General features: G+C 40.3%; 1 protein-coding gene across 8 annotated transcripts in view; it reads right to left on the bottom strand.

Annotated features, from left to right (window-relative positions):
• LOC132874264 (protein 4.1-like) overlaps window positions 1-27,873 on the bottom strand; it is a 274,967-nt gene that overhangs the window by 7,197 nt on the left and 239,897 nt on the right. For 3 of the 8 annotated variants that reach the window (XM_060910284.1, XM_060910285.1, XM_060910283.1), the window contains 9 exons: window positions 23,923-24,072; window positions 12,716-12,802; window positions 11,050-12,585; window positions 9,535-9,585; window positions 6,754-7,059; window positions 5,346-5,474; window positions 3,345-3,437; window positions 2,876-2,923; window positions 2,010-2,099 (listed from right to left, as the gene is read on the bottom strand). In XM_060910284.1, the coding sequence (XP_060766267.1) occupies window positions 2,010-2,099; window positions 2,876-2,923; window positions 3,345-3,437; window positions 5,346-5,474; window positions 6,754-7,059; window positions 9,535-9,585; window positions 11,050-12,585; window positions 12,716-12,802; window positions 23,923-24,072 (2,490 nt within the window). The remainder of the gene's footprint in view (window positions 1-2,009; window positions 2,100-2,875; window positions 2,924-3,344; window positions 3,438-5,345; window positions 5,475-6,753; window positions 7,060-9,534; window positions 9,586-11,049; window positions 12,586-12,715; window positions 12,803-23,922; window positions 24,073-27,873) is intronic. The other 5 variants (XM_060910286.1, XM_060910289.1, XM_060910290.1 and 2 more) reach the window with 5 other exon arrangements.

Below are 27,873 nucleotides of genomic sequence, written 5' to 3'. Positions count from 1 at the left end.
AAAATATGGCTTGCGGGAACCGTTATTCCAAAATCTCATACCCCACCTTTAACTGCTAATCCTAGAGGTTCACATACTTTTGCCACTCACAGATATGTAATATTGGATCATTTTCCTCAATAAATAAATGACCAAGTACAACCCCGATTCCAAAAAAGTTGGGACAAAGTACAAATTGTAAATAAAAACGGAATGCAATAATTTACAAATCTCATGATATTGTATTCACAGTAGAACATAGACAACATATCAAATGTCGAAAGTGAGACATTTTGAAATTTCATGCCAAATATTGGCTCATTTGAAATTTCATGACAGCAACACATCTCAAAAAAGTTGGGACAGGGGCAATAAGAGGCTGGAAAAGTTAAAGGTACAAAAAAGGAACAGCTGGAGGACCAAATTGCAACTCATTAGGTCAATTGGCAATAGGTCATTAACATGACTGGGTATAAAAAGAGCATCTTGGAGTGGCAGCGGCTCTCAGAAGTAAAGATGGGAAGAGGATCACCAATCCCCCTAATTCTGCACCGACAAATAGTGGAGCAATATCAGAAAGGAGTTCGACCATATCATCATCTACAGTGCATAATATCATCAAAAGATTCAGAGAATCTGGAAGAATCTCTGTGCATAAGGGTCAAGGCCGGAAAACCATACTGGGTGTCTTCGGGCCCTTAGACGGCACTGCATCACATACAGGCATGCTTCTGTATTGGAAATCACAAAATGGGCTCAGGAATATTTCCAGAGAACATTATCTGTGAACACAATTCACCGTGCCATCCGCCGTTGCCAGCTAAAACTCTATAGTTCAAAGAAGAAGCCGTATCTAAACATGATCCAGAAGCGCAGACGTCTTCTCTGGGCCAAGGCTCATTTAAAATGGACTGTGGCAAAGTGGAAAACTGTTCTGTGGTCAGACGAATCAAAATTTGAAGTTCTTTATGGAAATCAGGGACGCCGTGTCATTCGGACTAAAGAGGAGAAGGACGACCCAAGTTGTTATCAGCGCTCAGTTCAGAAGCCTGCATCTCTGATGGTATGGGGTTGCATTAGTGCATGTGGCATGGGCAGCTTACACATCTGGAAAGACACCATCAATGCTGAAAGGTATATCCAGGTTCTAGAGCAACATATGCTCCCATCCAGATGACGTCTCTTTCAGGGAAGACCTTGCATTTTCCAACATGACAATGCCAAACCACATACTGCATCAATTACAGCATCATGGCTGCGTAGAAGAAGGGTCCGGGTACTGAACTGGCCAGCCTGCAGTCCAGATCTTTCACGCATTTAAAACATTTGGCGCATCATAAAACGGAAGATACGACAAAAAAGACCTAAGACAGTTGAGCAACTAGAATCCTACATTAGACAAGAATAGGTTAACATTCCTATCCCTAAACTTGAGCAACTTGTCTCCTCAGTCCCCAGACGTTTACAGACTGTTGTAAAGAGAAAAGGGGATGTCTCACAGTGGGAAACATGGCCTTGTCCCAACTTTTTTGAGATGTGTTGTTGTCATGAAATTTAAAATCCCCTAATTTTTCTCTTTAAATGATACATTTTCTCAGTTTAAACATTTAATATGTCATCTATGTTCTATTCTGAATAAAATATGGAATTTTGAAACTTCCACATCATTGCATTCCGTTTTTACCGTATTTACAATTTGTACTTTGTCCCAACTTTTTGGAATCGGGGTTGTATAATATTTTTGTCTCATTTGTTTAACTGGGTTCTCTTTATCTACTTTTAGGACTTGTGTGAAAATCTGATGATGTTTTTGGTCATATTTATGCAGAAATATAGAAAATTCTAAAGGGTTCACAAACTTTCAAGCACCACTGTATAATAATATTGAAAGAAATTGATAGTTTTTGATCGGGGGAAAAAAAAAAACCAAGAAAATGTTCCTGACACTAGAAATAAGTCAACAAGTGATTGAACAGAACCAGCCTTCTCACTGCTACTGTGTTTTCATTCACTTTAAATTAAACATTTACCTTTGTGACTTGCGTCGTAGTTGTGGAAGTGACGTTTTCATTGCTGATAGGAGCCACGATAAATTCCTTCCCAGTGCTGCTTGTTTTAAGCTGGAAATCAACCCCAGATCACCAGACTTAACATTTCCTCTTTAATCTAATACAAAATGTTCACATTTCTGTGAAATATTGTAGTTTATTCTATTTATTCACATTCACTGGATATGAGCAATCGCATGCTCTGATTGGCTACTCTACTACTAGTATATCAGCTCATATACCATGAGTAGAGAAAAACAAAATGGCGGCGCGTTTTGCCGAACCAACCGAGGACGAAATAAAAACTATTTGAAAACAAAACCCTAAAAATACAATAAAGGCACAAAATATGGAATAAAAGTATTTGATAGTAAGAACATTTTTTGTCTTGTTTTTTCTAGAATTATTCTTATTAGCATTTTTCACAAATTGCTCCAGACATTTCTCTGATTTGTTTCCATTCTTCATCTTTAAGTATTAAATGTGTTGAATTTTTTAGACTGGTTCGAAATGTCCAAGGGAGAATTAAATAAATGTCTAAAGCTATTTTATACCTCGGCACGATAGCAAGACTGTGCTTTCTACAAAAACAGCAACACTAACGTCAATTCGTGCCGCCATTGATAGGTTTTTAAGAAGTCCGCCTGAGCGTAAATGATTCTGTCGGACGTTTTGCATGACGTTTTTATTTATCGAATTTGCAAGAAATAAAGAACCCTGTTTCTCAAAATCCAGTGAATGTGGATAGAATAAACCCATTATTCCACTCAATCTCGTCGTGCATGAGCTGATAGCCGACGAGGCACGATTTCGTGGAATAATTGTTAATTATATTTGCGTGCACTCACAGGAGAACCGTTCTCTTTCGCTTCCTTTAGTCTGCTCTCTTTCTGGATCTGCAACAGACAGACAGTGTGAGCGTGTGAAAGGAGACCTGTGATTAGATTAGAATCTAAATGATGCTTTAGTTCGGAAGCAGTGACACTAAAGGAAGCAAGACAGCGTCCAGACAGCAGATGGCAGAATCGACTTTCCGTAAAAAAGTGAGAGTCCAGGATGTTTGCCATGAGAGGGCAGTGTGTGGTTACAGATATGATTTTTGGTCTTCTCAGGAAAGAAAGTAAGAGTGCTGCTAGAAAATAGATGCACTGTGTCTTGTTAAGCACCTGTACACTGAACATATAAAGGTAAAGCCAACACAGACGTAGGAACGACAGAGGACGTACTGAGCCAAGCTTTTTGTTTTGGTTTGTTTTGCACATCACATGCAAGATGAGTTGACGATACAGGACTCCGTCGGAGAGAGACAGAACGTACCAGATCTCCCTCCTGCGGCTGGATGACATCATTGTCAGAGACTACGGTCTCCTCACAGTTAACATCGCCGCCACCCACCTCCTGCACAGGCTGCTGGTACACACGCATTGTCCACGTTAGGACAGCACACATGTATTTTTACTCAGCCTCCTCACTGCTCTTAGAGACACCTGAAAATGACCTGAAGCCAACTTTTAAGGAGAAGCTCTAAAAATAATCGTCTTGGCTCATCAGGTGAGCGAGATGAATGGCACGGCGGAATGCTGTGATTAAATTTTAATAAGACACCTGTGGGGGTACACAGGCAGGCAGTGCGCTCTCTGTCTCTCTCACACACACACACACACACACACACACACACACACACACACACACACACACACACACACACTCTGGAAATTAAAGAATCACCCTCCTTCTTTTGTCTCATTAATTTCCTCTCGATTTTCTGATTATCTAACACTGCTAATTCTAACACCGTCATCCGGCAGAACAAATTTCTCAACTCAAGAGCAAGAAGATGAAGGAACATCCTGAATTATTGGCACCATCTATGAAGATAATAATAATAATATAATAATGGTTTAATATCAGGTTTCCATAAATATGGCTCTTCATCTGATATAAAATCTAAATATACATACTCTATTAATGTTAAAAATTCTAGATACTAATTGTTAACCTCATAATATTAAATATAAAAGATAAGAAAATTTCCTAGCCTGAGATACCAAAAAAAAACCCCTTTATTTAATTTTTTTTTTTTTTTTTTACCTAAGAAATAGAAATGAGTGAAATTTCTAGAAAACGTGTTCAAAAGTATCAGCACCCAACACTTAATCTGATATTCAACTGTTTGGATTTCAGCCTCAAATTCTTATTCGGACAAAAGCAATGATAGAAATCTCTGGACTTCACTATCATCTTCATCTTCTGGCTGCTCCCGATTAGGGGTCGCCACAGTGGATCGTTCGTCTCCATTGCTCTCTATCTTTCGCATCCTTCTCTCCCACACCTGCCACTTTCATGTCCTCTCTCACCACATCCATGTATCTCCTCTTTGGCCTTCCTCGTTTTCGTTTGCCTGGCAGCTCCATCCTCAACATTCTCCTTCCAACACATCTCTTCTCAGGATGGGCCCGTACCATCTCAGTCTCATCTCTCTTAGCTTCATTCCCAAGCTCTCCACATGTGCTGTCCATCTGATGTGCTTGTTCCTTATCCTGTCCAACCTCCCATCGCAAACCTTAACATCCTCAACTCCGCCACCTCCGACTTTGCCTCCTGTCTCTTCGTTAAGCGTACGGTCTCCGATCCATACATCACAGCTGCTCTCACTACTGTCTTATACATCTTACCTTTCACTTTTGCTGGGACTTTCCGATCACAAGCGACTCCTGAAATCCTTCTCAAACTGCTCCACCCTGCCTGCGCTCTCTTTCTCACCTCACTATCGCAGCCCCCATTTTCCTGCACGGTTGACCCCAGGTACTTGAATTCACCAACTTTCTTTCGGTCCACTCCTTGCATCTTCACTACACTCTCATCCCCATTCTCATTGGAGACTGGACTTCACTATATTAAACTATATTTAGTTTAAATATTAATCATTTCATTTAGATTTATCTAATATTATTCTGTCCTTTTTTAAAATCTTTTTTAATATTAATTTTAAAATATTAATGTCAATTTTCAGACATTTTCAATAAAAATGCCATAAATTATACAGTGATTTAAAAAAAAAAGGTCATTATTCCTTAGGGGTGCCAATAATTTGAATCACTTGAGAAAATCTAATCTTTTAATCTTTAAGACCATTTTATATAATAACTTTCTAAAGCATGGTGTATTAAAAATATCTGGGATGTATATATTCTCGATATCTTTCACTATATTTTTCCAGACCACTATAATATACGAAGATTTGACAGGAAGTACTCTTATAACGATCAACAGCATTCAACAGTCGTCCTTTTTCATCCACTACACCTCATCTCTTACCTGATCTGGGATGCCTGTAATGTTGTGAGGAACCCCAGAACCATTGGCTTGAGGTTCCACTCTGGGTTCTCCTTTTCTCAACAGATGCGCCACATTCACTGCATTTGGATCTTTCTTGGCCACAGGTGGCTAAAAGGAAACACATTTACACACGCATTACTTTATGAACACAAGCTTTCACTTCCATTACTGTTTAAAAACGACGAGTCATGTTCATGGGACTGCAATCACACCAAAATGGGACAAAACTACCACAACACAAAACACAGTCTGAAGAAAAACAACTACAAAACCAAATCTGACAACACAATCACATTTCAAGAGATGCTAACCAAAATGTATTCTCCCAACAGACATGTTCCCTCATGCTGGTTAGAGAAACTCAATTTCCTGAGGTTAGCTAGCTAGCCGTTTTCTACAGTGACTCAGCAACGTTTTCAAATTTGGATAACTTTAGCACAAATGTCCTGTTTGTTTTACAAATAGTAGCTTTACTTTATTACATAATTAAAGTATCAACTCAAGTTTTGTTCACCGGCTAGCTAGAATGTTTGATAACTAGCTAGCACATATCTGTCTCGGCTGCCTAACCAGTGACTTTAATTTCAACTGTTTGGTTGATACTCTTAAAAAAAATTGATGTTGGATTAACAAAGACTTGGCTAATAAAACTTAAATAAAGTAAAATGACTAGCTGCTCTAGACGAGTTACATATTGATTTATTACAGTGAGGGAACATCTGTTGTATGTATCTTTTTCTTTGTTGTTTTTGTCACATTTAGCATTGTTACCTCCGCCAACTTTGTTGGAGGAGGTTATGTTTTCACCTCCATTTGTTTGTTCCTAACGTAACTCAAAAAGTAGTAAACAGATTTGGGTCAAATTTGGAGGAAAGGTGGGCCGTGGGCCAAGGAACAACTGATTAGATTTTGATGCAAATCCAAATATGTAGCTTGACGGAGATAGCACTCTACCAAGTGCCCTTCTAATTTTATGAAAAGTTTTCATTTTTTGGTAAATTGTAAACGATGGCGAACATTACTTTATGCATGGGTTTAACACTGAATGGTGTGAAGGTGCTGGATGAAAATAGATAAAAATGAACAGGATGAACAACAGACCAGGAAATAATATCAATCAGAATCAAAACACAAGCAAAAAAGAAAGAATTCAAACATAAAATGGTACAAATATGAAGTGAACCACAACACAATAACAAAAAAAAACCAAAAACTGAACGTTCTCAAAACCTGAAAAAGATAAATTACAAAACAATGATAGACTCTGAAGGAAAATGTCCAAATGCAACAAAAAGAGGGTCCAAATAAAGGGTGAAAAACATGTTTTTTGGTTCTGTAGATCCATGGCATGCTATCTGGAACCAGAGCAGAGGAAATGGCTCCTTACAGGTTCCACTTCATGGTGGATGCGTTCTTCATGTACTCTCTCCTTTGTGGGCAGCCCATCATGAGGTCCTGTGATGTGGGTAATGCTGAAGTCCTCTGCCAATTCAAGCTCAGCCATGCTCTTGGAAGACTCTTCCGCTCCTCCTGGAAGCTCCATGAACGTGCTGAAGTCAGCCTCAGCCTCCAGGCTGGAGGTGGAACTGACCGTCATGCTGGAGCACTTACGCTCAATGCCCAGGTGCGAGTCCCTCAGAGTCACTGCGGTGTTGCGATCGTACTCGTATTCACTGGAGGACAGTGGCCGCCGCTGTGGGACACAGAGAGACCAGGAGCAGCAAGGCAATGTTACTCCACCGATGTTAAATAAGAGACCAGGACCTGGTGGAAGGACTGGTGCGGTTTGTCTAGAATCTGTACATGCACATTTTATATGCTTGGTCAGTGACAAGGGAGGAGAAGAGTGAAAGCAAGGTTAATGAAGTGCCAAGAGGTCAAGTGGAAGAGATAATGTGGTTCCATTTAAGGTGAATCTAGCAGGATCACCAAAAGTCATCTCTCTGATGTAAGCCTGAACAATGATTTTACTTTATTTGATCATCATGATATTGAGTTACTTATATCATTGTCTAATTTTAGTAAATTCCAATTTTTATGGCTTGCTTAACACCAGTCTTTATGGCTTTTAATTTTTTGGTTAGTTGATTAGTTCCAGGATGGATGGATGGCTTTAATTCTAGGTTAGCTCCAGTTTTTAGGGCATTAAATGTTGCGTAGTACCAGTCCTTAGAGCTGTATCTCTTGTTTAGTATGAGTATTTTTAGGGTTAAAACCCTTGATGAGTCTATGATTAGGGTCTATTAATTTTGCTTAGATTCAGGGTGGCATGGTGGTGCAGTGGTTAACCCTGTCACCTCAAAGCAAGATGGTTCTGGGTTCAAAGCTCATGGCCAACGGGGGCCTTTCTGTGTGGGGTTTACATGTTTTCCCCATGTCTGCATGGGTTTCCTAGGGGGACTCCGTTTTCCCTCAGTTCAAGGACATGTAGATTGGGTAAAATACCCAGCCACTGGGGTTGCACAAGCCAATGCGTGCTTGGTGCTGGTCCCAAGCCCAGATAGATTGGGGAGGGTTGTGCCAGGAAGGGTATCCGGTGTAAAACTAATGCCAAGTCAAATATGTGGAACAGATCTGCTGTGGTGACCCCAAATGGGAGCAGCCGAGATCCAGCTATAACTCTTGCTTCGTCCCAGTCTTTAGGACTGTAACACTTGGTTAGTCACAGGATTTAGGCCCAATCGTCACTGACTAATGAAGTCTTGGTTACTCAGTGCATTCACGGCTATACTTATTTGAGTTATAATTCTTGCTTGTGTACTCACTCCAAGTCTCTTCCTCTTGTTCAACTGGCAACTGGTTACTTGTCTGACAAACAAAAGACTGAGGACTGGTCGAAGAGATTGTGATGTCCTTGTTTTAACGCTCTAACTCTTAATTAGTCCTAGTAATTAAGTCTCACTTAACACTTGGCTAGTCCTAGTTTTTAAGGAACACACTTAGCAGTTATTCCACAAAATCGAGTCGTACCGGTACATGAGCTGATAGCTGACGAGGTGCGTAGCATCGAGTTGGCTATAAGCCATGTACGACAAGATTGAGTGGAATAACGGTTTTATTTTGTCCACATTCAATGGATTTTGAGAAACGGGGCATTTTTATTTTTTGCAAATTCGATAAATAAAAACTTTCATCCAAAATGTCTGACAAAATCATTTCCAACTGGTGAAATGTACATTCTTACCATCAAATACTTTTATTCCATATTGTGCCGCTTTATTTTTATTTTTTTTGGAGTTTCCTTCTTCAGGGTTTTTTTTTTTTGGCGGCTGGCAAACCAACTTAAAGGTGCATTACTGCCACCGACTGGGCTGGAGTGTGGAACAGGAGATATTTGGGGGAAGAAAAATCTATATTCTTTTAGCTATTTCTGTTTTTTCTAAATATTTGATAATTTTTGGGGTTTTGTTTTCGAGTACAGTTTTTATTTCGTCCTCAGTTGGCTCAGGAACACGCTCCACCAGTTTGCTTTTCTCTACTCACGGTATATGAGCTAATATCCTAGTAGCAGAGTAGCCAATCAGAGTGCATGATTGCTCATATCCAGTGAATGTGGATAGAATAATTTCGGTCATTCTCAGTATTTACAGCTCTATCTCTTGGTTAATCTTAGTTTTTAGGGTTTTGCCTCCTGGTTAGTCCCAGTGTTTAAGGTTCTCATTTGGACAGTTGGATTAGTTTCGGGACCACAATCTTAGTTAGTTCCAGGAGTTTAGGCTTGAGCTCTTGGTTGAGCCATATTTTTGTTGGTCTCTTGGTTAGTTCTATGGTTTAAGACTCTTAACTTGTGGTTTAAGTCTTATTTTTACTGTATATTCCACTTTTTAATCAAGTCCAGCTTTGGGGCTGGTGAGGTAGTTACAGTATAGTGTTTCAGGGTCTCTGTAAAATGCAAAACGTACATTTTGGGACAGCCTACTGAGATGGAATCCAGATTAGCAGGAGACACATTAGGATGGAATATCCTATATTGTGTCTCAAGCTAAACATAACTGAATTGGAAATGAAATGCATATAGCCATGGATACAGGAGTGTAGGATTCATCACTGGGGTGAATGGAAGCGTTTTGGTGACGTGAATTTTGCCACACAGTATGAGGAATAAAGCCATGCAGAAATGAACAGCAAAGATGCATGAATAACCATGGAGTTAGTGAATATAATAGACCTTGATGTCATCTACTGTCTCTTCATAAATGGCAGGAGTGGAAAGAGGCTCCTGTAAGAGCAGGAAACAGAAAGAGAGCATCCTTGAGTGAGTGCCATTAATGCAAGGAGGAAAAAAAAAAGACAACTTTTTCGACACTTTACAAAGTGCATACTGGAAGATAGATTGTTTAAAAGCACTTGTAAAGCATGTGGTAAAGCTTTTGGCATGGAACTGGATGGAGTGCGCTGAATAGCAGGCATTCAAATTATTTATTAGAATTATTTCACACTGCTTAGATTTGGCTCGTTAAATTCTCCAAAGCTGGATTTCAAAATGTAGATCAAAACAGCTTGCATTCCAGCCATGATCTCAGCGCAGTCTGCTGGTCAAGGGAACAAAAAAACAACATCATCTTATATCACTGTCATGAAAGCACCATCTGCTTTTGTTGCCCATTTCAGGGCCTGCCTTGGGCAATCAAAACAAACCAACGGCAAGAACCTTGTGATTCAAAGCTTGACAGCAGCCACACTGTTTTCGGCAATCACAGTGTGTGAGATAGTGAGATTACACTGCTCTCACATGCTTATCACAGTGCTGGCTCGCCACACTCTTTTGTGCCAGTGTGTGTCTAGATCTTGAAGTGCGTTTGTTTTTTCAGAGCCTAATTCAAATTCCTTTCATTCATTTCATCACCAAAAAATCTGTTTGTACCTCAAAGTGCAATCAAAGTATGAAAATATGGCAAGGAGTCTCATGACAGTCATCTTTTTTTTTAGGTCTATAAACGCACACTGAATATTTGATGCAAATGTCATGCAGCATACATTTCTCTTTATGAGTTCAATCACCACATGATGTGCTGTAAAAGAGCAGTAGCTTTGTGAGCTTTGTGATAAGTGGTTTTCATTTCACAAACTGGCCAATTATTTATTAAATCTTGGTTTCTATGATTCACGCGTATTTAAAATTCAACTGATGCAATTAGAGACCTACTTGAGAAATTAGCAAATACTGTTTTCCTACAGAAACATCATGGATGTTATGGAATACCAAGCAGAATGCCATAGAATTATTAACACGATGCAAATTGTCCGAGAAACCACTTTGAACTCATTGACTTCTTCTTCTGCGGAGCAAACAGCATGGAGAAGTCATGAGTACCTCATGAGTACCTCAGAGCCAAAGCGGTATGTAAGAGCCTTGATTTCCTTGCAACAGCTCCACAATTGAGAGCTGCAGAAATTGAGTTGGAAGGAAAAAAGCAAAGCTCATGCTTGAAGAGAGGGGAAAGCAAAGGTGTTGGGCTGAATGGGACAGTCAGGGCTTCTAAATGGTCTCATGCGCAGGCAATGTTACAAAAACTCTAAACCGATGTGGCCTTCTCGAACCCCTCTCTTCATGGAAACTGGTGGAGAAGTTAAACGATTTTTCAAGCAATAGCAAGGGACATGATGGATGCGTAAGTCAACTGGAAGCTCATGCGATGCTTTGTTCCAATGACTGAAAACAGAAGGTGCCAAGCAGAGTTACCCCGTGCTGTTTCTTCAAAGAGACTTCCACTGCTGGCTCTTTGCTGGTATTGCGGCTGTTTCGAAGTATCAGTCCTGATTCTCTGGCCTTCTTGGTTTTGACCGGAGGAGTCGGAGGACCACTTTTTTGGCCACCCTGGGTCTTGGAGAACATATGAACCTCCATGGCCACTTCATCAGACTGAGGAAGATCTTCGTACCCTGTTTTGGAGATGTATTTGATCACCTCTTCATCCTGAATAGCATTTCCTTTGAGCAGACACTCACTGTACATCGTTGATTGCTGCTCATTGGTTTGTAAGAGGTTATGTTCTACATCCACTTTGGATAAAGGCGATGCCTCTTGAGATCTGGTGGCTTTGTAGGAAGTAAATAGAGTATGTGAAGAGCTTGCGTCCCTGGAATCAAACCTACTCGGGTCAAATTGTCTCTCTAGAGATTCATACATGCTATGTCTTTTCAAATGTCTTTTCATCAGTCTCGATTCTTCACCAATATCTGCATCATCTCTGTATTCTTGACTCTTTGCCCTCTCTGGTTTTAATGGGACGATCCTTGTTATTTCGGTACGAACGTACCCTGCGGCCTTTGTCCTTCTCTGTACCTTTTCTGGAAGGACCTCTTCGAGACTCTCCTGTTCAATATTGCTGATCTTTTTTTCAGGCACAAATTCATCCATTCTCTGGTGGCTTTCATACTCGGGCTCCTCTTCATTTTCACTGTTGTCAATCATGATGATTTTGGTAACCTCGAACTTTATCTCTGATTTTTGTTTAATCTCATCTTTTATGGGACCATTAACTGAGTCAGAGGCATCTTGCTGTTCATCAACATTAATGCTCTTTGACTCAAACAATACTTCCTGTAGTTGATCGCCTGCTTGTTGTTTGGCATCATCGAACCCTGTATTGCCCAGAATTGGTTTCTCTTGATCTTCGTCCATGGCTTTGTTAAGTTCCTTCTCTTTCTCTTCATTTAGTGTCCTTTCTTTTGTTTGTTCCATCATCTTCTCAGGCAGGAGCTCGGACCAGCTTTCTGTTCCTGGTTTCCTGGTTGGCGTCACCTCTTTCCCTGATGTATTATTGTCTTCATCAGATTCCTCTTGTTGTATGTTTGATGTCTCTGTTTTGGTCTCGTACACAAACTCTAGTCTTCCCAAATTTAGACTCTGTGGTCTTGTTTCCTTGTGCGGTTTGTCTGAAGGACATTCCTCTTTTGCGTCTTGTAATTTGTCCACCTTGGTTTCTATGGTCTTTGGTTCAGTCGACACCTCTGGTACTTTGTCTTCCCTCATATCAGTCCCTTGCTTTGATTCATCCTTTCCTGGTATCTTAGGAGATGGGAAGGTGTCCATCTGAACCTGCATTTCTTTCCCATCTTCACCAGTTACTTCAATATGTATCATCTTTTGTTCTAAAGGTACTTCAGTGACCGAAGGAAGTGGAGAAACATTGGATTTGCTCTTATCTTTCTCTTCCATTTCATAGTCAAGTTGGTAAGTGCTCTGTTTTTCAATTAACACCCACTCCTCAGAACCCTATGTGTTAATACAAATGGAAAATTGTTAGCTTTTACTGTGAAAATAAGTCGAAGATAACATTTTGTAACTTAAGTATGGCAGTTAAAGCTTATTTCATTAGGAGTTAAATATTTGCAAGCAAAGCAACCTCGGGCGATATCACCAATGTCTTCTGGATGAAGTCTTCTACTGAAAGGCTGTTAATAGGTTCCCTTCCACCTGCTCCAATTGCCTCCTGACGGTCATGCCCGAGACCAGCAGGACAGAATGAAGAACAGTAATTAACCGATATCTTCCTATGCTCCATTTGCAGTGGAAGGTTAATTCAAAAATAGCAGACTCTGTTATGCACTTCACTGAAAACAAGTAAACTCTAACAGACAAACAAGTATGAGCTGATATGTGCTTTCTGTATGAACACTGAAATTCTGGCAGTTGGCTTAATTGGATAAATCCAGTCAAACAACTGTTACAGATGGCATAGTCAACAACAAAACAATTTTCCTGTCAAAACACCGACATACATATGGAAATCCTGTTTCCATTGCAGAACCAATTCAAAATACTCTACCATGATAAACACTCTGAGAAAAATGGGCTCTTCGAGGGTTTTTGAATGATTAAGGGTTTCTATGGTAGGGTTCTTCAGAACCTTCAAAGGTTGCCCTTAAAGCTAGACGGCCTTTCGATTTCATGAAATTGGTGAAATTTAGTTCCCTCTGAAATTTGGCCGTTGTATCGTGGCTGGGAAGTTATTTAATTTGAGCGGATTAAAGCAAATGTGCATGAAATCATTCGCTTTGTGCAATCAAGCAGACAGAAGTCGTCCGTGTGTGCGTGCATGCGCAGGTTTACCTCCTTCTTCTTCTTTTGGGTTTTACAGCAGCTGGCATCCACAGTGTTGCATTACTACCATCTACAGGTTTACCTTTGCCCGTGCACGGACAGTTCCATCATTCTGACGCTAAACGAACAGCTGATCACACCGAGGTGCTCGCTGAGCGCCGATATTTATTAGTTTGGTCCTGCGTTTCCTTTCCTTCACGTATAACATAATGTCTTTTCTTCTCACTTTCCGTTACTGTAGTCGGTCTTTCACGTTTCATTCACACACTCGCGTCCTCCATTTTTCTCTCCTGTTTCAAATTTGTATCCCACAACGCCTTGCGTGAACGGGGAAAGCCCACCACGTGACGCATAATGCATCTTGAATTGGGTCATGGTGAAGCAGGAAAAAAAATAGTGGAGAATTTAGGACCACATGGCACTAAATTCATTAATTGTTCCATTTTAAAGAAAACCTAATAAAATTGGAAGTCTGTGATTCAAATTCAGTAGCTCTCGGTCCACTGGGCAGCAGGGAAAATTATTTTTATGGCCTACACTTGAAAAATCTGAAAGGCAGTCTAGCTTTAAAGAAAATACTTCGCAAATAAACAAATTGAGCTAAAAGTTGGTCTTTGTCTGTCCTTTATAAAAAAGCTACATTTTGAATTTGTTTTTAATTACAGTATATAACCACTGAAGTGATGAAAATAGACAGGACTATTTTTTATCAGGGAGGCCGCCATAACTCCATCGTGCATGATGTCATTTTCCGTGAGTACAGCGGAGGTGTACAAGTGTATGCTATACTCGTGTCTGCGGGGCAAAGTATTCTGTCAGGGATGGTTGGAGACGGATGTAAGTGCAGAAGATCTTTATTATAAAGAAAAGCGCGAACAGGCAAACAGTCCAAATTGGCAGGCATATATCGTGAATGATAAAACAGGCACAAACAGAATATCATAGACAGAAGCAGGGTCAAAACTGAGGATCAGAAACCAGGAAATCAGTAAGGAAACAAGGCTTGGTAATGTGTCACAACAACGCAATACTTCGCAAAGCAAGTCTGCATTCGGAGTCCTTATTGAGGTGCGCTGATTGTGCCGTAATCCCGTGCAGGTGCGCGTCATTCACAGCATGCACGCGAGTCAGTTCGGAGCACACCTGAGAGCCCTTCTGTTGTGACAACTAGACTATGGTCTAGTCTATTATTATGGTCGAGCGTGACTTCTCGGTCAATTTGTTTGCATTTCTCCACAAAAATTGTGGCAACACAGTATTAAAAAAGGAACCAAAATAAAATAGTGGTGACTTTATTGCCTGTTTATTTAAAAAATATTTATCTGCTCGTCTTCCATCCGTTTGATGCATGACACGGCATGCTGTCATGCAGAATCCTACGTCACGCAGCGCCACCCTCGTTTTCATCTCCTAATACATCCATCCAATCTATCTGGTTAATCCAGTATGGCCGCAGCCGGGGAAATAGTCTAATGGACTGATGTTACAACTTTTAACATGTTTTTTTTTTTTTAAGCTAAAGCCTGCTTAATTTTTTTCGTCTAGAACATCTTGTATTAAAGGACATGGGATATGAAACATAAATGCACGCTATATCAGTTTCTTTCCATTAAAAATATGAATTAATTGCATCAACAAATACAAAATCATCTATTAAATTCAGCAAAATCGTTATATTCGTGATGATTATATGGCATTTCTGCTCGAGCTCCGATATGCATATTTTACAACCGGAAGAGCCGCTGTCACGTGATCATACATCACAAAAACTTTCGGGCACAGCACAAGCGGGTAGATGAATGGAGAAGTGAATGACAAGAAAATTGTTTTTATAGTCTTTAACGTACATTGAACATCATGGTGTATTGTGCTGCTTATGGTTGCAGTAATTCCAATGGGAAATGCCCTGGAGTAAGTTTTTTTGCATTCCCCAAGGACCCGAAGCTGAGGAAAGTGTGGGCTCACTACTGCCGTAGAAAAAACTTTGCACCTACTGTTTCCCACAAACTGTGTTCGGACCATTTCACAGAGGATTCTTTCAACATTAATACTCAGGTACTGAGCGATATTAATTGCCAAGCCAAATTTAAGAGGCCGTATAGCCGGGTTCATGGAGGCAGTGATAGCGCCATAATATACAGGGCCTAACATTCCTACAACTGTAGAGACAGTCAAGAAATCCTGTAACATTAATGGACATTTAAATAGGAACAGTCCACCGTACTTCCATAATGAAATATGCTCTTATCTGAATTGAGACGAGCTGCTCCGTACCTCTCCGAGCTTTGCGCGACCTCCCAGTCAGTCAGACGCGCTGTCACTCCTGTTAGCAATGTAGCTAGGCTCAGTATGGCCAATGGTATTTTTTGGGGCTGTAGTTAGATGCGACCAAACTCTTCCATGTTTTTCCTGTTTACATAGGTTTATATGACCAGTGACATGAAACAAATTTCAGTTACACAAATTGAAACGTGGCGATTTTCTATGCTATGGAAAGTCCGCACTATAATGACAGGCGTACTAACACCTTCTGCGCGCTTCGGCAGCGCATTGATATCTTCACTCGGAGTTGTACCATTATTTTTTAGACAGGGCGGACGGACCAGGGCATTCGCCCGCCTGGCCGTGCCCGACGAGGAGCGCTCTTGGTCGGCTTGGGAGGCAGACGGCAGCCCCTCCTGGAACTGTGGTTTTACAATGGGCCTCATGCGGTAAGGATTAGTATTATAATTTTGGGTGTATCAGTTATTGATTATCATAATTCTGACTCGTTTCGCCATTTTGAATGTTTTCATCTCGGACTCTGGAAGCATTGTATCTCAATCAATCTCGAAAAATATCAGCAAAAAAAAAACTAGCTTGCAACGGACTTTAGCTAGATCTATGATGAACTTTCAATGTATGATACAAAAATAATACTTCTTTCAACAGATCATTAGCCTTTGAGCAGAATTGTTTTTAACTTACCAGGAAGTGTTATCCAGCCGACCGCTTTCAGTTTCATGAGGGCTGAATGAACTCTCACTCTCAGAATCATCTGACCCGTCAGAGTAAAGACAAGATCCATGTTCATGTGAATTTCCAGCTATCGGTTCGAATTGATAGGGTCTAACTTCACATCTCTGTGAAACATCGGGAATATCACTGTCGATGGTGTCCATTTCGGTAACCTGTTTACATTAGATTCCCAAGCGCTGGCTCCTTGGAAAGTTTTTGTGACGTCACGGGTCACGTGACCGCTTAGCTAATTAACGAATCATTGTTTTACGCTGATGTATAGAAAAGTTGAATAATGTGATGATTTTCACATTTTTGATGCCCTGCAGTGATTTAGATGGCATTTCTTATGTCCTTTATACATAATTATACCCAGAAAAAAATCCATGTCCCATGTCCTTTAATGTATAATGTTGACATTTCATAATCCCGTAATTTCAAAATTTCCTGGTTAAATTGCTTTAAGAGAGCATTAGGGCGTGTCCATAGAGTTTCTTTTCTGGTGGAAAAGTGTTGGTATGGCGCTGGGGAGCACTTCATCCCAGGACTTCATCAAAAAAGCACTTTCGCACTGTGCGTAGGTTTTGTTCCTTAGACAGCAATATCTTTACAGCGTATCACCAGTCTAACCACCCATATGATTGGTTACCTGAAAAGCAGCAGCAGTGATAACACTAGCACCTTTCTGTGATGTTCAGAGATTGTCAACTAGAAGCTATCAGAGCAGCCGCACAAAAAGGCGGCGTGCTGTGAAAAGATACAGGGTGCAGTGCTTTTTCTCTAAGAGGCCATATACGCTCTTTCCCCATTGGGGAAAATTGGGGGGGGAGGCTGGGACTCAGAGGGGAAAAAACCCCACTGTGGACACTCACTGTTGCTAGAAGGAAGCATTTGTGTTCTTCGTGCCCAAGAAAAAATATCAATTGTTTTGAGTTTGCGTGTATAAATATTACATTAAAAATATATGGATTTTTGAGATTTGGGGCTGTATGTAATTATGGATGTATGTAGAAAACCTCTTTGGGCTAAATGTAACTCCTAAGTGCTAGATGTATGAGAAACTCAAATTTTAAAATTGATCATTTATCATAATTTTTTCAGCCTAAGAGTAATCCACGCTGCATTTTAATGCTAACATCAGGTCCTAATGCCTAATTCAGAAAATACTCCATCATCGGAAGCAACAGGATCAACCCTGACTTCCCTTACAAAAAAGTCGTTTATTCAAGTGTGCTTCTGGTATACTTCTTTTAAACTAAAAATAAGAGAGTATGCTTTCAGTTTACTTTTTATTTACTTATCAGAGATATACTTAAAGTTATACATAAGTATACTTGGCTTATACTGAAAAGTATATAGAAAAGGCTAAGTATATTAAGCTTATACTTAAACTTTTGATCAAGATATATTTAGTGGGGGGTGTCATGGCTCAGGTGGATAAGGCGCCATACCATAAATCCAGGGACCTGGGTTTGATTCTGACCCAAGGTCATTTCCCCATCCCTCCCCACTCATTTCCTGTCTCTATATTGTCCTATCCAATAAAGGTGAAAAAACCCAAAAAATATTAAAAAAAAAAAAAAAGAGAGATATTTAGTGTAATAAAGTATTAAAATATTTGTGCCCTACAGACAGCATTGTTGACTCTTGGGTATGTTTGTGGTTCCATATAAGATTTTTGTTTATTTTTTTAGTGGGATTATTATTATTATTATTATTATTATTTATTTTTCTTTAGAGCTTGGACGTCAATTTCAGTAGTCATTGCCATGTTTTTATACTTTGGCATTTAATACAATGTTGCTTTAAATTTTGATTTTTAAAGAAAATGAATATGTTCTTGGGCGGCACGGTGGTGTAGTGGTTAGCGCTGTCGCCTCACAGCAAGAAGGTCCTGGGTTCGAGCCCCATGGCTGGCGAGGGCCTTTCTGTGTGGAGTTTGCATGTTCTCCCCGTGTCCGCGTGGGTTTCCTCCGGGTGCTCCGGTTTCCCCCACAGTCCAAAGACTTGCAGGTTAGGTTAACTGGTGACTCTAAATTGAGCGTAGGTGTGAATGTGAGTGTGAATGGTTGTCTGTGTCTATGTGTCAGCCCTGTGATGACCTGGCGACTTGTCCAGGGTGTACCCCGCCTTTCGCCCGTAGTCAGCTGGGATAGGCTCCAGCTTGCCTGCGACCCTGTAGAAGGATAAAGCGGCTAGAGATGATGAGAATGGGATGAGAATATGTTCTTAATCCTGAGTATCTGTTGTTATTTTGTGAATTCTTACCTTTATAACTTCATTGTAACTTAAGGTACAAAACACTTAAGTTGTCTACTGGTAGTGTGCATGAGCTAAGGGTTAGGGCTAGAAAACTAATAGTGGGTAATTGCAGTATACTTCAAAATTAAAAAGTGGACTAGATGTATATAACCAGTAACTAATAGGATATTTCCAATATGCTGTGGAGTAGAAGTGTGTAACGAGTAAACCAATAGTATATTTCCAGTATACTATGAAGTATGCTTTTGTAAACTAAAGAGTGGACAAGTATAGAACTAGTAAACTATTAGTATACAAGTTTACTTGTGGTAGACTTGCAGTACAAAATAAAAATAAAAAAAACATACTAGTTGTATACTCAAAGTTTACTTCTCTTAGACTTAAAGTATACTTTTTATAAACTAAAAGTGGGCCAATTTAGTCCCAAGAAGTATTAGATTAGTATACTGTAAGTACATTGATATCAGTACAACTTGGTACACAAAAGTATACTTAAGGAAGTATACTTCTTTTTGATAAAGGTTTCCTCTTGGCTTAGGAATTCCTTAGTAAACGTTTTGTGAAATGGGGTTTCAGTAGAAACTCTGAGTTATGAATTAGTTTAGCGCAACATAGAAGATTCCTTCAATCTGGTAAGATCAGATTCTTTCTGATTTCCAAAACAATCAAAGGTAGATACGTAGCAGTCAGTATTCTAAAGCTGTTTACCTTAAAGACGAATGGCCTGGTGCAATCCTGTTTACTGACGTGATAAATAAGGGCCTCGTCTAACGGAGAAAATGCAATCTTAACTTTGATCACAATGAGATTCAGTTCCATTCAAGTCCCAGAGGTTTATTTCAGTCTCATATTACGGAGACTAACCACTAACCTTGCCAGCTAATCAATGTGGCAAAGCAAGGATTACGAAATATCTTTAGAAGATATGATGCAGTCGATATTTTATGCAAAACTAATAAGTCGTCTTTCAAATGCCCTTCAAAAACCGACTGACTGGCCTGACTTCAAGTACGCTGCCAGAAATAGGATTACAGCAGGAGTCCATTTCTGTCCTCCAAGGTACAATCTACACTAATGTACCCCTAGGGTTTATTACTGGACCTCAAGGTAACTATGTGTACCTTTTTAGGGCTAAAAAGGTACATATATGTTCCCAAGCAGTATATAAAGGGTACAAATAAGTACCTTAGAGGGTACTGATCCAGTGACAAGCTGTTGTACCCCTAAAGGTACAATAATTAACAGTTATTTCATGAAATTGAGTCGTACATGAGCGGATAGCCGACGAGGCATGCACCACCGAGTTGGCTATAAGCCACGTACAACAAGATTGAGTGGAACAACTGTTTTATTCTATCCACATTCACTGGAGTTTCAGAAACAGAGCGTTTTTATTTTTTGCAAATTCCATAAATAAACACTTTATACAAAGCGTCCGACAAAATCATTTCCACTTGGAATGCAAACAAACTGCCAAAATGACAGTGAAAAATGCGATAATAATAATAATAATTCTTGAGAAATATAAAAAGAAACGTTCTTACCATCAGATACTTTTATTCCATATTTTGTTGCCTTTTTTTTTTTTTGGAAGGGTTTTGTTTTTGAGTTTTTATTTCATCCTCGGTTGGTTCAGCAACACGCTCTGCCATTTTGTTTTTCTCTACTCACGGTATATGAGCTGATATCCTAGTAGTAGAGTAGCCAATCAGAGCGCCCGATTGCTCATATCCAGCGAATGTGGATAGAATAATATACTTTATTTTCTGAGAGTGTAGGGACTTGAAGTTAGATGAGCATAGGTGAAGAAGACTGATGAAGACTGGTTCCAGATTACACTCTTGAGTCAGGAAAAAAAATGTTTTCAATCTAGATCCCTAAAGTTTGTTTGTTTCTTTTTTTCCTGGAGGGACCCTTAAACAGAGGGGTTTAATTATTAGAAAGCTAGAACCGTTAACCATTTCAGTAACCCTTGAATAACCTTTTTTTTCAGATTGCAGTATTTAACCATGATCAATTTAAACCTCACTCCAAGGAAATCTCCAATTTAAACATAGAAAAAGATTTCAATCATCAATAAGACGCATGTCAAATGATTTCCGGGTGCTTTTTTTGTCAAATGCTTGGTTTTAGAGGTAGAGGCAACAAAGAAATGAATGCTAAATATCTTCCACAGGAAATCATTACAAACCACGCTACAGATGCAGAAACGCAACATTCACCAAAAACTGGTCTATAAATTATATTTTACGTGAAGCCTTGATAACTTGTCTCACTTTTTTTTTTTTAATGCTCTCTATTTTTCCCTGCAAATAACCAGTGTGTTTGGCAAACACAACACAATTGTAAGATATTTTTACTGCCCCTTAGGGCAGAATAAAACAGGCACCTGTGAAAGTCTTTCAAGTTCATAAAATCCCTAACAATGCTTTAGAGATGTTGGTTTTGTGGCCAGTGATAAAAATTCACCATTAATTCTACAGCGCATTTTCATAAAACCACCAGTCAAAGAATTCAGCAGTATTTCATCACACATTCATCTTCAGTAAGCGCTTTATCTTGGTCAGGGTGGTGGTGGATCCAGAGTCTATCCAGGAATACAGCTTGGATAGGATATTAGTCTACTGTCAAGCACAAGCACCACATCCCGCATGCTAATCCATGTCTAGTGTCACCAATACACATTGCAGTGGGAGGAAACTGGAGAACCTGACGGAAACCCAGACATACACTCGGAGAACATTGACAGAAACTTGACACAGGAACTAACCCAAGCTTAGGATCACACCAGGGATCATGGAGTTGTGAGGCAGAAACGCTATCCACTGTGCACTGAAGAGTTTCATCAGACAAAAATGCTTCTGAAGGAAGCAGCTAGTTTTATAGTTCAACTCCGAGCTAAAGGAGATGGTATTGATCTGCTGTCAGATGCTTCATTCTTCAGTCAATGCTGATTCTTCAAAACACATGAGAATGAGTTGTCACTTCTGGCAACAAACTCAAATGATATCCAAAGGGGTTTTTCTGGAACTTTCCACATCAACACCTAGAAAGTTATATTCTCTGTATCTTACCTGGAGCTTCCAATCAGGCCAAAAGTTACTCAGTATGCTCCTTTTTATTCTATCCACATTCGCTGGATATGAGCAATCGCGAGCTCTGATTGGCTACTCTACTACTAGGATATCAGCTCATATACCATGAGTAGAGAAAAACAAAATGGCGGAGCGTGTTGCTGAACCAACAGACGACGGGAAAAATAAATAAATACTCGACTTGAAAACAAAACCCCAAAAAATACAAAAAAAGCAACAAAATATGGAATAAAAGTATTTGATGGTAAGAGCATATTATTTTTCAAGAATTATTATTATCGCATTTTTCACAAATTGCTCCTGTCATTTCACCGGTTTATTTACGTTCTAAGCGGAAATGATTTTGTCGGACGTTTTGTATTAAGTTTTTCTCATCTCATCTCATTATCTCTAGCCGCTTTATCCTGTTCTACAGGGTCGCAGGCGAGCTGGAGCCTATCCCAGCTGACTACGGGCGAAAGGCGGGGTACACCCTGGACAAGTCGCCAGGTCATCACAGGGCTGACACAGACAACCATTCACACTCACATTCACACCTACGCTCAATTTAGAGTCACCAGTTAACCTAACCTGCATGTCTTTGGACTGTGGGGGAAACCGGAGTACCCGGAGGAAACCCACGCGGACACGGGGAGAACATGCAAACTCCACACAGAAAGGCCTTCGCCGGCCACGGGGCTCGAACCCGGACCTTCTTGCTGTGAGGCGACAGCGCTAACCACTACACCACCGTGCCGCCTGTATGAAGTTTTTATTTATCGAATTTGCAAAAAGATAAAAATGCTCCGTTTCTCAAAATCCAGTAAATGTGTATAGAATAAAACAGTTATTCCACTCAATCTCGTCGTACACGGATTATAGCTAACTCGGTGCTATGCGCCTCGTCGGCTATCAGCTCATGTACGACTTGATTTTCGTGGAACAACTGTTAAATACTTGATATAAATATGCAATCACCTCATGTACGTCATTGAATTCCTTTCTTATTATCACTTCAGAGCTGTAACTAAAGATCCAAGCAACCTTCAGTATAGTAATCCAGGTAAAGCCTCGGTCACAACCGGCCGTACGTGCTCCTACGAACGGTCTACGTGCAAAAAACGCAAGAAACGCAAGGAGGGTGCGTGACGTGCTGATTTTCGAGCCGTAGACCGGCCGCAGAGGTTCTTTGTCATGTCAAACAAACTCTACGGGCGCTTACGTTTTTTTCAGGTTGCAAGACAAACTTACGGCCAACGTGCGTCTTTCTCCACGAACAAAAAAAAACGCAGCGATTTGGGAAACGCCAAAAATCGCACATCCAGTTGTGACCTAGGCTTAAACAGAGCTACTTGGCTATAATGATAAGCATAGCTCTTCTTCGAGGTAATATATCCATAATGATTCATTGTTCCATTTTTGTCAAGCAAATAGTCATAATAATTCACAAAATATCCAAACAGCATGATATCCGGATTTTTTTTTCATACATTTCCTGACCCAAACATGGCCCGTGGAAATGAATGGGAAAATATTATTGTGTTGTCTCAAACTCTAAAAGCAAGCATTTATAAAAGAAAGAGCCTATAGCCATTTTAAACACCACTGAACGCTCGATCATGTTTTTTGGGGTTTTTTTTGGGAAGTTTATCATTGGAGTTTTCCTTTCACAGAAGTCTGACACAACTTTCTCTGCAGAAACACAAGTTCATTTTAAAGGTTTTCAGGGCTCGTTTGACATGGAGAAAATAACATGAAAAGAAGAAAAGAGAACACGGGAAACATGCCCTCGGCAGTAATCAATGAAAAATGACTCAAAATATCCCAAGTGCAATAAAGCATCTTGGCCAAAAAAGATGAGTTTCAATTGGTGCAATTTTCAGAAGCAGTTTCATCGAGGGGGGGGGGGATTAAATAAATAATACCCTTGATAAAAAAAATAAAAAATAATACAGTTATGTGATACATACCTGCAATTTTAAACAAAACAGCCATGCACATTACCAAACACAAGCAAATTTCCTCAACACATTTCATTGCGAGATTTTAATTTAAAAAAATAATAATAAAATTTAAAAAAAAAAAAAAAGGACGTGCTGTGAAAAACAAAGGAAGGACAGAAAATATTCAGGCTTTCAGGTCCAGGACTCAACCCTGCCACTTCCCTCATACTCACAGCCTTCTTCTCAGGTGTGTCACCCGGTGAGGTCGCTGAGAGATGCTTTTCCCGGTTTATCAGCTTGCTGTTTGGTTCCCTCAAGGCTCGTTTCAGCTCGTTGATGCTTGCCTGATGCTTCAACAGCATGTCTTGTGATTTATCCAGAAACTATGGAGTGAAAGAGATGAGAGGATTTTCACTGCTTGCTTCATACGCCTGTGAGTGAGGATTAGTGGGAGCGCAGCAGATAAAAACAGCCAGTGGTTGAACAAAACAAGAACCAATGACCAACAAGGGTTGCAGTTGACCAGAGCGTCCTCAACTTTTAAACTAAACACTTTGGTCTTGTTCACACCTGGTATTAACATCTGTCATGTGGTTTGTCATATTGTAAGTGGACAGTTTGGATTCTTAATTACCCACGGAGGGTAATAACAAAAAGATAGAAGAGTAGCTGCTCTCGTACACATGCAGTACATGAACTTAGAGATGCCTACAATTGCCTGATGTTGCTCTGATTAACAGAGGAGAACGTCATGCCGTCCTTTCCACCCAATTTTGCTCTCTTGGTCTCCAGCCACGGCATCATCAGGAATCAAATTTGCAATCACCCAACTCCTTTCTGTTCCACCACTCAAGACCTAATTTGTGATTTTTGCTGCTTAGGAAGCCACACAGTTTTCTTCTGTGGTTTCTGTAATACGCAACGATGCCGTTTATTAACCCTTTAACCACTGCAGACCGCGATTCCAGTCTTATTGTAGTCAGGAAACTCTTGTGTATTGGAAGCTGATTGGTTGAGGAATCAGATTCGCGGGGATTTCATCCGACATAATTTAGATAAGCACAATGTTATTTGATGTTAATCGGAGTTATGCATCATCTCATCTCATCTCATTATCTCTAGCCGCTTTATCCTGTTCTACAGGGTCGCAGGCAAGCTGGAGCCTATCCCAGCTGACTACGGGCGAAAGGCGGGGTACACCCTGGACAAGTCGCCAGGTCATCACAGGGCTGACACATAGACACAGACAACCATTCACACTCACATTCACACCTACGCTCAATTTAGAGTCACCAGTTAACCTAACCTGCATGTCTTTGGACTGTGGGGGAAACCGGAGCACCCGGAGGAAACCCACGCGGACACGGGTAGAACATGCAAACTCCACACAGAAAGGCCCTCGCCGGCCCCGGGGCTCGAACCCGGACCTTCTTGCTGTGAGGCGACAGCACTAACCACTACACCACCGTGCCGCCCATTATGGATCATTCTTTTGGTAAATATTAGTGGATAAAACACAAATTTAACTGTGTTCAGTTTGTCATAAGTGTTACATATTCTCGAAGCAGAATTCCTCTAGTTTCCAACGGTACCAAATACGTCACTACTCACTCACACACTCAAGTTCACGATATTTTCTTTGAAAATTGTGACCTGGTTGATACTGAATTTATCAAAAAGTTGCTTAGTGTTCACTGTATTTCTTATATTTAACAATTATTCCACTAAATCGAGTTGTACATGAGCTGATAGCTATAAATAAGCCGTGTACAATGAGATTGAGTGGAATAACGGTTTTATTCTATCCGCGTTCACTGGATTTTGAGAAGCAGAGCATTTTTATTTTTTGCAAATTCAATACATAAAAACTATCCAAAACATCCAACAAAAATCATTTCCGCTTAGGTGGAATGAATTTATCAAAAAGTTGCTTAGTGTTCATTGTATTTCTTACAATTATTCCATTAAATCGAGTCGTATATGAGCTGATAGCTATAAACTAGACTGCATTTCCGCAGAGAAAATGCAAAGTGTGCTTGCTGAGCTGTAGCAGAACAGCTAGCATGCTAAAGCCAACATTCTAACAACTAGCATGCTAACAGTTAGCATACTAACATGCTAACAGCTAGCATGTTAACATGTTAATGCTAACATGCTAATAGATAACATGCTAACAGCTAGCATTCTAACATGCTAATGATTAACATGCTATTTGTTAAAATTCTAACACTTTAAGGCTAATATGCTGACAGCTATCATACTAACAGCTAACAGGCTAATGGCTAGTATGTTAACTTTTAGCATGCTAACACGCTCAGACGAACTTGCTAAGAGCAAACATGCGAACTCTGCATGCTACCATGCTAATCCTAACATGTTAACAGCTCTCATGATAATATGCTAATGGCGAACATGCTAACAACTCGAGAGCTAACAGCAGGCATGATATCATAATGGGTAACATGCTAACAGCTAGCATGGTAACACGTGAATGCTTATATGCAAATTGCTATCGTGTGTGCATGTAAGTATTCCTAATAAAGTGGCCATTGAGTTGAAGTCGATTTGCTGTCAAAGTCTCAAATGAGCAGATCCTTGCCAAATGCATCATCACCTATGGGGGAAGCGAGGAACGACTCAGTCAAGCTTCCATTGATTAGCGGCAAAATGGAGAAAAAATGGACGGATGAAAGGCAAGACAAAGACGAGTGCGGGTCAGAACCGATATCATGTGTGTGATGGTGATTTGGCCTGAGGTGCCGTATGAAGTTTGGTGGATGTGTGGTGAAGTGTTACTGAGCAAAACTCCATTCATTTGAATGGGGCCAAAAATCAATGGAAGCCTATGGAGGTAAAAAGAGATGCGTGAAAATCAAGGAAAAGATGAGTGCAGATCTCAGATGAGGGGATGGATCTGTGCGGGGACTTGGCCTGAGGCATCAAGTGAAGTTTCTTGAAGTTTGGTCACTTGGTTAAAAAAACTGATGGAGAGTGAAAGTTTTTCTCCTGAAACGCCATTCATTTTTAATGGGGCCAAAAATCAATGCAAGCCTATGGAGGAAAAAGGGATGAGCAAAAAGAAAGGAAAAATATGAGTGCGGGTCAGAACCGATTGCATGCATGTGTCGGGGTAGTTGGCCTGAAGTATCACATGAGGTTTGGTGCATCTGCGATGGAGCTTGTCCGAGTAGGACGATTCGATTCATGAGCCCTATTCATTCTCTATGGGAAAAAAACAAAAGAAAAACGACAAGAACAAGAGAACGGGCGTGTTGATCCAAAAGCTGTATACAAGCACACTACACATCTGTGAAGATTCTCAGTCATCCAGGTACATAGTAATCTGTGGTTGGTAGAAGAGAGCAACTGGACTTGCTTGAAAAGTCTTGAAGACGTTTCGCCTCTCATCCAAAAGGCATCCTCAGTTCTGTTGCTCTCTTCTGCCAACCACAGATTACTATGTACCTGGATGACTGAGTATCTTCACAGATATGTTTCTATGCACTTTGGGATGAGTTCCCTTCGACTAGTGCGGGAGTATGAGAGGACTTCCAGAAAACTGGCAGACATCTTAGCCAGAGAGGATCGTTCATTTTTGTCAACCTGGAACGACCATCACTGAACAGAGGTGGGGGTCTATGACATCTATCAGCCACCTACAATGCAGCCATCAGCATTCTGATTCGGATTCTATGATGATCCATGAGAGGATAAATACTGGATACTCCCTATTAGACAGACAGAACTGAGGATGCCTTTCAGATAAGAGGCGAAACGTCTTCAAGACTTTTCAAGCAAGTCCAGTTGCTCTCTTCTACCAACCACAAAGCACACTACACTACTTCGGGCCAGACGTCTCGGAGTTGGAACGGTGTCTCTATCTCAAACGCCTTAGGAGGAGTAGTGGATCCAAAAAACGTGTCGGAATAAGGCAGAATAAGTAAACTTAAGAAGAACAATAGCACACAGCAGCCGAAGGCAAGCACACTAATAAGCCGTGTACAACGAGATTGAGTGGAATAACTGTTTTATTCTATCCACGTTCACTGGATTTTGAGAAGCAGAGCATTTTTATTTTTTGCAAATTCAATAAATAAAAAACTACCTAAAACATCCGACAAAAATCATTTACGCTTAGGTGGACTTCTTAAAAACCTATCGATGGCTGCACGAATTGACTTTAG

This window comes from Neoarius graeffei, chromosome 26 (assembly GCF_027579695.1).
Source record: "Neoarius graeffei isolate fNeoGra1 chromosome 26, fNeoGra1.pri, whole genome shotgun sequence".
In the NCBI taxonomy this organism is placed as follows: Eukaryota; Metazoa; Chordata; class Actinopteri; order Siluriformes; family Ariidae; genus Neoarius; species Neoarius graeffei.
The sequence above is the reverse complement of the archived record's forward strand: the minus strand, read 5'-3'. Positions and strand labels throughout refer to the sequence as shown.